Below are 12,054 nucleotides of genomic sequence, written 5' to 3'. Positions count from 1 at the left end.
TTGTAGTTTCATTGATTTTACTTGTGCAGAATCTTTTAAATTTTGTATAATTGAGCTTGTTTGTTTTGTTTTTTATAATATTTTCTGTCCCCTTTCCAATTACAAATTCTTCCTCATTCAGAATTATGAAAGATATAGATTCGAAGGTAATATTCTTTAAAAATTTTTTTTGTAAGGTAATATTCTTATGTAAGCATTGTTATCTCACTGATAAAACGTAAGGCAGAATAAAAAGTGTAAGATTATCAACATTTTGGCTCCATGATGTCTAAGAGAGCTGAGCTAGGTATTCATGGAATTGCAGGAAGTAGAGTATGAACTTGGGAACGTCATGGATATATAGAGAGGAAGTTTGGGCACTAAGAATTAGGGAAAAATCATTGATTAACTACTAACTCTACGTAAACAATACATGAAGTTGTCACCGTGATAGGGAGGGTCATTTTAGCCTAGAAAGTTACAGGGATGGACTTGAGGAGATCTGGTGTAGTTGACCTCACCCCTTTCCTCCGGCCAGCTCCCACATATTTACTCCAGCAAAATCCTGAAATTTGTACCAGATTAAATAACAATTAAGAAGTCCAGTGATAAATTATAAGTGACTTTTTGCACCTTAAAACTGCACAAAAAGTCAACTAGGAACCCAAACGCATTAGGAAAGGGCCCCTATTAGAGGAACCAGCATAGGTAAATCAGCAGCCTCCCAGAACCAGAGACACGTGCAGTCTGCAGAATTCTGTGTCTGGAGGCAACAATAATGGAGAGATTCCCTAGAAAACTCTAGGGAGCTCAGAAAGCCCCAGAATAAGGACCTTAGAAACCACAGGAAGCCTCATGGCAGCTTTCAGATTAGGACAGCCCAGGCACAGAGGCTGTGAGATCCCTGACACTTCATCCTGAGATACTCTAGAGGTTCCTGAATACACAACACTCTGAACTTCAAAGGCCCAGGTGAACCTAACCATGACGGGCAGGCCAGCACAAGAACTCGAGGAGGCCTACAGTGAGGCCAAAGTGGGGAGAGCATCCTACTCCAAAGCAGTGGGTGGGTCCCACTTCTAGCACAAAGCCTCATTTCAAGAACTAAAATTGGAGAAATGGATAAATCAGACAAAGTAATAATCGGTATCAGATATTGTAGATTTAGAGATTTCCCAAAAGAAGAAAAAAAATAACTTCATGATTACTATAAAGCAGAAATTCTAAGTAGAAAAATGGATAGACTATAAGTAACAAGTTCCTAGAAGAAATTAAAAAATGAAATAAAAGCTCTGGAGGAAAGAATTGGAAGGAGAATAGATTGCTTCAAATAAAAAAGTGAAACTCTTAACCCCCATGGTTGATTTATGAAAAATTAGAGTAGATCACACAAATCAGTTATTTCATGAGACAGCTGGAATTATGAGGACATAACGAAAAGATTGAAAAAAGAGAAGAAATTATAAGGTATATGATATAATACATGAAAACTGTCTGGATTTTTTAGAACGAGGTCACAGCAAAGATAGAAAGAATCCATCAATAACGTGCTGAAAAGAACTTCAAAAGGAAAAGAACCCAGAAATATTATAGCTCAAATCCAAGGCCTCCCCCATTAAAGGAAAAAAATATTGCAAGCACCTACAAAGGAACATTTAGAGTACGAAAGAACGCCAGTTAGGATCACGTAAGACTTGGCAGCTTTTGCCATAGATGAAAGATCTTGAAATACAATATTCCTAAAAGCAGAGGATATAGATTTACATGCAAGAATAACTTACCCTGAAAAGCTGAATATAATTCGATAGGAAAAAAAATAAATCTTTAAAGAAATAGAGGACTTTCAAATATTTCTGAAAAAAAAAACAAACCAGAATCAAGCAGGAACTTTAAAATACAAATTCAAGAAACTTAGGTAAATTTGTTTGCTAAACTGAAAAAAGGCCATATGGTGATATAGTTCTAACGTTATAATGGAAGAAAAATATCATTTTATTTTTAAAATTTTTTTAAAAATTAATTTCAGTTTTCAATGATCACTTCCATAAGTATGAATTTTCTCTCCCTCCCCCATCCCTCCCCAAGGTGGCATGCAATCTTATATAAGTTCTATACCTACATTCTTATTAAACACATTTTCATATTAGTTGTGTTGCTTAGAAGAATTAAAATGAATGGGAGAAACTATGAGAAAAAACAAAACACAACAGAAGAGAAAACAGTCTGCTTCATTCTGTGTTCCAACTCTATAGTACTTTGTCTGGTTGTGCATCATGAATCCTTTGGAAACGTGTTAAGTCCTTGCATTGCTGTGAAGGGTTAAGTCTATCAGAAACAGTCCTCACACACTGTGACTCTTACTGTGTACAGTGTTCTCCTGGTTCTGCTCACTTCACTCAGCATCAATTCATATAAGTCTTTCCAGGCCTCTCTGAAGTCTGCCTGTTCATCATTTCTTATAGCACAGTAGGATTCCATTACATTCATATACCACAACTGGTTCAACCATTCCCCAATTGATGGGCATCCCCTCAATTTCCAGTTCTTGGCCACCACAAAGAGAGCTATAAATATTTTTGTAAATGTGGGTCCTTTTCCCATTTCTATGATCTCTTTGGGATAGAGTCCCAGAAGCAATACTGCTGGGTCAAAGGGTATGCACATTCTTGTAGTCCTTTGGGCATAGTTTCACATTGCTCTCCAGAATGGTTGGATCAGCTCACAGCTCCACCAACAATGAATTGGTGTTCCGACTCTCCCACATCTTCTCCAACGTTTATCATCTTCCTGTTTGTCATGTTATCCAATCTGGTAGGTGTGAGGTGGTACCTCAGAGTGGTTTTTATTTGCATTTCTCTCATCAGTAGTGATTTAGAGCCTTTTTTCATATGACTATAGATAGCTTTAATTTCTTTCTCTGAAAACTGCCTTATCATATCCTTTGACCATTTATCAGTTCGGGAATGATTTGTATTCTTGTAAATTTGACTCAGTTCTCCATATATTTTAGAAATGAGGCCTTTCTCACAGATGCTAGTCGTAAAAATTCTTTCCCTCATCTCTGCTTCCCTCCTACTCTTGGTTGCATTGGCTTTGTTTGTGCAAAAACTTTTCGATTGAATGTAATAAAAATTATCCATTTTGCATTTCAGAATGTTCTTTTGTTTAGTCATAAGTTCCTCCATTCTCCATAAATCTGGCAAATAAATTATTCCTTGTTCCCATAATTTGTTTACAGTATCAGCCTTTATATCTAGATCATGTACCATTTGGACTTTATTGTGGCATACAACATTAAGTGTTGGTCTATGCTCACTTTCCGCCACACTATTTTCCAGTTTTCCCAGCAGTGTTTGTCAGACAGTGAGTTCATCCCAGAAGCTTGGGTCCTTGGGTTTATCAAATAGTAGGCTGCTATATTTATTGACTGCTGCATCTTGTGTACCTAACATATTCCACTCATGTACTCCTTAATTTGAAAGTGTCCTTTTACAACATTAATGTCTTTAAAGGGTATCAGGGAAAGTAGATAAGAAAAACTGTGGACCTGGGGGTAGATTGTTTCTGTTCTGAAGGTTTTTAGAAGGAAAATGGAAAGGTAGATAAAAGCACTACAGATAGAGGAGTATTAGCAATAAGACAGGGCTGTTAAAACACCTTAAGTTCACAGAGGAGAAAAGAAGGGAGTTGAGAATGAAGCACAGACAAGCAGGTTAGTTTGAAAAATAATGTGAAATTAGGCTGCTTCTCCCTTGGAGGATTCTAGGGGTAATCCTCAGAGGTCAGAGGTAATTCTCTAAAGCCACTGGCATTTCAGCTTCAGTTTGTGTGCTTCCCCTCAACTTTGTCATTGGAGAGTCATTTAATCAGTCAGACTTAAGTAATTTTTAGAAATAGGTATTTACTAAAATGTATTACAGTAAGAATAGTTGGTGTAAAGCATTCTCTCAAAAACATGTGACTTACTCTTCTTACAAGTACTTGGAATCCAGGGCAAAATGTTCTCAAGTTTAGAGAATACATGTGGCAAAGGAGTAACTTACAGGTCTTAGCTGCTAGAAGTCCTTTTCTCCCGTTTGTGTGGTGCTCAGGAAGTTCCTCTTAGTCATGATATAATCTTTGCTGGGAGCCATGAGTGGAAAGATGCAAGCTGCTGCTACCCCTACAAATATAATGCTAGAGTACCAATAGGAAGATAGAAAAATCCAACGTACTCAGGACCCTTTGAAACTGGAAAGTTCTCTGGTCAAAGTGGGGAGATCAGGAGACCTGTCTAGGGTCTCCTTTACCCTCTCCAGTTCACTCACTTTTTAGAAATGTGATGGAAAGTCACATCTCTAATTTCTGGAATTCTTCTTTTTTCTACTTGCTTGATAAGTTATAGACAATCCCTGAAGACATGACCAAGTTTTCTAGTCTTTTGAAAGAGACTGTCAGTTGACTTAATCTAGTGGCTTTCAAAGACTTTTCACACTTAGCTTAAAGTTTTTTGTTTTATCAGTTGATTGAGATATGTTCTCACCTAGATAAGGTGTTAGAGCTAAAATGGGATGAAATAGTTTCAACCCCACCTTGGACAGTTTATTCAACATTTTGTACTCTTAGTCTACTGCTTTTCTGTAGAGAGGAAGTATTTTTCATTCTCAGTCTTCTGAGAATCAAAAATTAATCATTACATTAATCTGAATTCTCATTTCTTTTGGTATTTCTCTTTACGTTATTGTAATCATTGTTCTGTATATAGTTACCTTCCTTCCGCTTTCTTCTCTATAATTTCCTTTGCTTCAATATTGGATCAGTTTTCTGTTGTTGGTATTTTTAGAGATAAGTTTTTAGTTTTGTCTGAGGGTGTTCCTTCCAAATCCGGTTCTGGATCTACCCTGATTTGTAGGATCTCCTGAATCTGAACCATTTGACAGTTTTTGGTAATAAATGTTAGCCAAAGATGGGTGGGTTGGGAATTTCCAAATTGGCCAAATTGAATGCTAGAATTTGTAAGCTTAGCGTTAATATTTTCCATTTAAAAAAATTTCGCCTTATTCCTCTTTTCATCTCTTAGAAATTCCTGTTAGTAGACTTGTTTTCTATAATATATACATTAGAGCAGAGGCAGCTTGAAATAGTGGACTGATTGCTGGGCTTAATGCTGGGAAAGCTATATTCAGACCTTGACTCTGACATCTCCTAGCTCTCACCCTGGGCAAGTCATTTTTTTATCCCTTTGTGTGTACTTTCCTAGAACTTTTCCCTAGTAGAATGATTTCCATACTTGAATTCTTTAGACTGATAAAGTCATGGATCCATTGCTTATTTCATACTTCATATACACTATATACTTCATAGTGTTTTTCTTTAATAGTAAGTATTTAAAAATCCAGGAAAACTTTAATAAAGGAGACATTTTACATGGTGAATGAAAAGCAAAAGTGAGAATTCTATATGAAGAATGAATTTTTTCAGTGTTTTTGGAAGAAAACAGGATGTTGGTACAAGTGGCAAAATAACTTGTTTTAACTAGTTATGAGTTACAGTTGTGTGTTATGTTTCATTACATGGATTTCACCTATATAAATGATTTCACCTCTACTACAGGAGATGTTGGGACTCTCTAAAGTACCCATTACCCAGGCAGCTCGTGGTCCTCAGGTGCAGCAACCGCCTCCATCAAACAGGTAATAATTGAATGTGGATCAGAGAATTTGATATGAATGACTGTTTATTTTTTCCTTGAATTTAAGGCATTTGAGGTTGCAGAAAGAGTGGTTCAAAGGAAAAGGTATGCTTCTTGTATTGCTCACTCCCAAATCTTTATTTTCAGCTCAGAGCTCTTTAGAGGATTCCAAATCCAGATTTTAAACCTGACCAGTAGTAGTAGAAAGTCTCTACTGGCACTTCAGTTCACATAGGTCCAAAGCTGAACTAAATATTACATCTACCTCCTCCCCTGTAACAGCAAGCACCCTGGCATACCCAGGATGGCTGCTAGCACAGGTTCTTAGTTCTGTTTTACTAGGAAAGATAGCTGTTTGATGGATCAGCATTCTGTTTAAATTACATTCACTAGTTCAGGGGAAAAGTCAGCACCCTCAACTTCAGAGAAAATATAAGCAGAGAGATTAACATAAAGACCAGTAGACAGGGCTTTGATTACCTGAGTCAAAGCAGTATTGCCATACACTTTACATACATTCCTGAATCAAGAGAGCCTTTACATGTCAGCACTGGGGGAGCTGTGAACTTACAGCCACTCAGAGTCTTGACCAAGGAATCACAAGATCCTTCTCATAAGCAAGCTCCCAAAGCGAAACCTCACCTCAGACTCACTCACTCTCTCTCTCTTTCTCTCTCTCTCTCTCTCTTTCTCTCTCTCTCTCTCTCTCTCTCTCTCTCTCTCTCTCTCTCTCTCTCTCTCTCTCTCTATATATATATATATATATATATACGCATAGTCTGACTGTATACATAGTCTGACTATGTATATGTATGTGTGTGTGTGTGTGTGTATATATATACACACACATAGTCTGACTGTATATATGTAGTTCAAGGCTAGAAGGCATCACAACCCTCGTGACTTGGTGCCTAATTAGAAATTAGCAAAAGGTGTGAAAGCCTTCCTACAAACAAACTTCCCCTAAGTAAGCTTCCCTTAATGGACTAGAAAAATATTATATCCCTTCCAAACCTTTATCTCCTATTTCTTTTGACTTTTAGATTTTAGTGTGTGGTTTTGGCATTTTTCTGGTAAATGCTTGAAATCTTTCTATGATATTTATGGTTCTTTTTCTCCCAGATCAGTTAGTTACCAAGTTTTACTAATTCTGTTTCTGCAGTGTGTTTCCTCTGTCCCCTCTCAGAAGTGATATTTTCTTCCTTTGAACCCTCCTATACTTTGTGCATTTTCACACTTCTACTTTTTATTATGCTTATATGTGAATATATAACCTCCTGAATAGATAGTTGTTATATTCATTGAATGTAGGACTACTCCTTTGTTCATCTTTTTATCCCACTCCTTGCTTATTAGCAGGTGTTCAGTAAATGTGTAATTGAATTGCCTGGTGTTTGATGTTTGACTTTGCGTATATGCACAATGTTTATTACATTTTATTATAGAAAATTTTTGACATCTGTGCATCTTATATATTTTAAAGGACATTAGTTTGTCTTTCACAATAATTTTTTTGATGTAAATAAGAAAAAAAAGATTACTGAGTTTTACCTTTATGCATAGCTAGTTACTGCTTATTTTCCATAGGGAAACTAACAGTGCCATATTTCATTTAATAAGAAAGTGAGAGATTAAGCCCTGAAGTGTAGTCCTTAGATAATCAGTTTTGTCTCTAATCTACTAATACATGTTTTACAAATCAATCTACCTTTCTGGGGTGGGTGTTGGAAAAAAATAAATGGAGTCCTTTTTATTTAATTTTTTTTGCAGATTTTTACAGCCAGTGCAGAAAATAGACATGAATCTTACAGACCTTCTGGGAGAACTGCAGCGAGACCCTTGGCCTGTTCCCCAGGGCAAGAGACCTTTGCGATCCTCAGGGGTGGCTCTTTCCATAGCTGTAGGACTGCTTGAGGTAATGATTATGCCTTTTTTCCCTATTGATGCTTTTTCTTTTTTCCCATCATTCTCAAGTCTCAGAGACTGCTTCCTCTCATTCCTAATAGTATTATCACTTGTAACAAATAAGTGTTATTAAGCAAAAAAACCCCAACACGAAGCTGAAAAACCAAACCACAACATGTATCGGAGTTCTGAAATCTTTCATTGTTGTTTTCCTTTACATTATTGTGATTGCCATGTAAAATGTTCTCTTGATTCCGCTTATTTTCTTCTGTAAGTTTGTGTCTTATAACTTTTTAAACATGAAGTAACCTCCCTGTCATCTCTCTCCTCCACTAGTGGCATGTAGCTAGATGACAGGAAGAATGCTTATTTATAGGGATCACATTTGTATTTGCAGATTTTTAAAGTTGAGATTATTTTTTCTTTTATGATAGGATTTTTTTGAAAAGGAAATACTTGGGTTTGTTCCTTTTTTAAACTACATTTTTGAAAGCTTGATTTGCAGCATTTTAGATGTAAAAAAATAGAGAAATTTATTTCTTTTGGCCTCAAAAAGAATTTGCACATCTACAAATTTTTTTATACATATTTTTTTTTCTTCTATTCAAATCTTACTCCAGTGGCTTATTTGTGGGATGAAAGTGAAACTGTTCTTGAAGGCCATGTTAGCTTAGCCGTAAGGATCTTGATAAGGTCCAGAAATTTCTCTTGAGTACTTAGTAACCTTGTAGTGGCTTTCAGGTCTGTTGTCTAAGAATCAACTGAGCTAAGGTCAGAGAAGATTACCATTAGTAGTAATGAATTATTTTGACCATAGCAGCTCATGAATACAAATTTCTAAATTATGGAGTTATTTTGAGCTTTGACAGTGGAGAGAGTACCTATTAATGATAAAATCCTTGATTTCTTTTTCCTTGTGTAATTATTGTCACTATTCACTACTATTGTCAATACTCAACTGTTATTAGTCCTATCCCTCCATTTTCCCAAGGAGCCTTTCTTGTAAAAAATAAGTATGGTCAAGTAAACCAATCAACATATTGGTCATGGCTGAAAGTATATGCTTCATTTGTGCTGCTGGTCTGTCCCTTGTCTCTTGAGAGGCAATAGGCATGCCTCAGCATTAGTCTTATGAAGTCGTTGCTGGTTGGTTGTATTGGTTAGAGATCTGAAGACTTTTTGTGTTGTTTTTTAAAAAAATTATTATAATCTTTGAAGTATTACAGAAGATCATTTTTATTAAACTATTTTTGATGCTTTGCTTTCTTCTAACAGTGTACTTTCCCAAATACTGGTGCTCGTATTATGATGTTCATTGGTGGTCCAGCTACACAGGGGCCTGGAATGGTGGTTGGAGATGAGCTAAAGACACCCATTAGATCCTGGCATGACATTGAAAAAGACAATGCCAAATATGTTAAAAAAGGAACTAAAGTAAGTTTTGGTTTTTATTAATTTTACTTAATGGAAACATTTTATGACTTTTTTCCCCCAAAATTTGACACATAACTTATATTTGAATTTGGATAGATATGGGTTGAATTGGGAGACAGTATATCAGGAAAGAAAAGGTTAAGTAAATGAGCAATCCAAGTTAATTGTAATTTGCTGATTTTTCTTTTTTCTGAAACTAGAGTGCTTAGACTTGACAAGATCAGAAAAGTTTATCTTTGCAACTTTCTCCAAAACAATCAAATGAATATATCTTACATGGAGTGAAGGCTGGGACTTAGTTATTTAAAGATATATACTATCTGTCTTCAGCAGAAGTAGATCTCTCTTGAAAAGGTTAGCAGGAGCACATGGAATACTAGCATAAATATTTGGATATTAATAATAATAGCTAACATTTATATAGTGCTTATTATATATTATTATATAGTGCCAAGCACTGTGCTAAACGCTTTACAGTTATTTTCTCGTTTCATCCTTACATCAGCCCTTGAAGGGAGATTCTATTATTATCTTCATTTTACATTTGAGGAAATTGAGGGAAACAGAGGTTAAGTGATTTGCCCAGTATCACACAAGTAGGATGTGTCTGAGGCCAAATTTGAACTCAGGTCTTCTTGACTGCAGACCCAGAGCCCTCTATAGTTTGCCACTTAGCTTACAAAGGATAAAGCGTAGAAGATTTTTAAGCAGATCAGAAGTTCAGCTTTTTTTTTTTTAAACTACACAGCTGGTCTACAGTCTAAGGGGATAATGGATTTACTTTAGCTTAACTTAATTTTAATGTTTTGTGTGAGAAGGCAGGATCATTTGTTGGTTATGTTATATTGAGTATTCTTGTTGAAATACAGATTGGACCACATGTCTCTGGCATCGCTTAAAAGTCAGATTCTGTGTTTTTGTAACTTAGATATAGTTTCTAGTTTTGGATTTTTGTGATAAGAAAATTTAGCAAACCTCTTGGATAGTTGTGGTATCCTATTGAAAAAAATGTATTTTTGCTTTTCTCAACTTGACAAACAGAAACATGAACTTTTCCACGTACAGAGAACATAAAAAGAATTGCATATTATACCAAGCTTGTATTTTTTTTTAAAGTTTAATAAATTCAACACCTTAGTTTCTAAACTGTCCAAGTTGTCTGTCTCTCTGAACTTCCTTTTGTTCCCTTATGTACGTTTAAAAAAATACTTCAATAACAGTTTTTTCTTTCTTTTTCGGTCATCACTGTCAGTACCCCTTCCCTCCTCCCTCAAATTGAAAAACATACAAATAAAACTCTCCCTTATGACAAATAAGCACACTTAAAATAGATTCAAACTAGAAATGTTTGACAAGGAATTGTCTTGTTTTTCACTTTATGTCCATCACTTTTATGTCAGAAGGTGGGTAACATGCTTCAACAGTGGTCCTGTAGAGTCTTGGTTGGTTGTCGTATTGATCAGGGTTCTTAAATCTTTGAAATTTATTTTTCTGTACAATGTTGTAAATTATATGAATTGTTCTTTTGGTTCTCCTAGCTTTGCTCTGTATTAGTTCACCGAAGCTCTCCAATTTCTCTGAAGTCATCCCTTTAGTCATTTTTATGGCATAACAATATTTATTATGTTCATGTACCATGATCTTTGTATTCATTCTCTGATGTGCTTCCTCTTCATTTTGAGTTCTTTGCTACAATAAAAAATGCTACTAGCATTATTTTTATATATGTAGGTCCTTTCCATCTTTCTTTGATCTTTTTGGGGTATGTCTAATAATGGTGTAATTGAGTCAAACAGTATGTAGAAGTTTAGTTACTTTTTGAATATAGCATCAAATTATTTTCCAAATTGGCCAGACTGCTTCACAGCTCCATCAACAAGACCAATAAATCTACTTTCCTGTACCCCACCATCAACATCATTTTCCCTTTTCATCATCTTTGCTAATTTTCTGGGATTGAGATGGAATCTTGGAATTGTTTTAATTTGAATTTTCTCTTATTATTAATGATTTGGAGCATTTTATATGATGGTTGATAACTTTGATTCTTCTCTTGAATAACAATTGTTATTCAACATCCATCCATCCATTTATCTGTCAGTCTAGCTATGTGTTGGTGTATCTCTTGGGTATTGCACCTGCATCCGAGAAACTTGGTATGAATATTTTCCCCCAGTTTGCTATTTCCCTTCTAAATTTAACTGCATAATTTTCACTTGTGTAAACACTTTCCCAATTTTGTGGATTTGAAATTGTCTGTTTTATATTCTGTGATCCATTCTATCTACTGTTAATCTTCCCCTCTTAATAACTGAGAAAGATATCTCCTTCCCTGCTTCTTTGATGTGTTTGTGATATGACTTTTTATATTTAGGTCCTGTATCATCTTGGAGCTTATTGTGCTGTTCTGCTTGGTCTTACCTTAACTCCTGCCATGTGATTTTCAAGTTTTCCCAGGAGTTTTTATTGAATAATGAATCCTTATACCAGTGGTTAGGAGCCTTGGGGTTTATTTGAACCCTTTGCTGCTGGGTTCATTGGCTTACGTATATCCTATATTTGCTATTGTGCTAATAGTTTTGATGATTGCTCTCTTATAGTATAGTTATAGATCTCCTGCTGCTAGGCCTTCTTGCCTCCCACTTTTTTTTCAATGTTTTCTTTGAGATTCTTGACCTTTTTCCCCCCTCTAACTCTATAAAAGTGACTCTTTTTGAAGTTTCACTCTTATGGTACTGAATACATAAATTAATTTAAGTAAGATTATTTTATTCTGTTAGCACATACTAGTCATGAACAGTTAATATCGCTCCAATTATTGAAGTTTGTCTTTATTTCTCTAAAGATGTTTTGTAGTTGTACTCATATAATTATTCCCATTTATCTTGGTAGATAGCCTCCCATATAGTTTATATGCTCTACATATATTTTGAATGGAATTTTTTTCTATCTCTTCCTGCTGAGTTTTGTAGGCATGGAGATTTAGAAACGCTGTATATAAGGAAACAAACAGGGATTTATTAAGTGCCTATTATACGCCCAGGAACTGTGGTAAGAACTTTACA

General features: G+C 35.4%; 1 protein-coding gene across 2 annotated transcripts in view; it reads left to right on the top strand.

The window, feature by feature from the left end:
- SEC23A (SEC23 homolog A, COPII coat complex component) overlaps nt 1-12,054 on the top strand; it is an 86,655-nt gene that overhangs the window by 36,087 nt on the left and 38,514 nt on the right. For both annotated transcript variants that reach the window (XM_072629763.1, XM_072629762.1), the window contains exons 6-8: nt 5,572-5,651; nt 7,421-7,565; nt 8,831-8,989. In XM_072629763.1, coding sequence (XP_072485864.1) covers nt 5,572-5,651; nt 7,421-7,565; nt 8,831-8,989 — 384 coding nt within the window. The remainder of the gene's footprint in view (nt 1-5,571; nt 5,652-7,420; nt 7,566-8,830; nt 8,990-12,054) is intronic.

This window comes from Notamacropus eugenii, chromosome 1 (assembly GCF_028372415.1).
Source record: "Notamacropus eugenii isolate mMacEug1 chromosome 1, mMacEug1.pri_v2, whole genome shotgun sequence".
In the NCBI taxonomy this organism is placed as follows: Eukaryota; Metazoa; Chordata; class Mammalia; order Diprotodontia; family Macropodidae; genus Notamacropus; species Notamacropus eugenii.
This window is presented reverse-complemented; position numbering and strand designations above follow the sequence as displayed.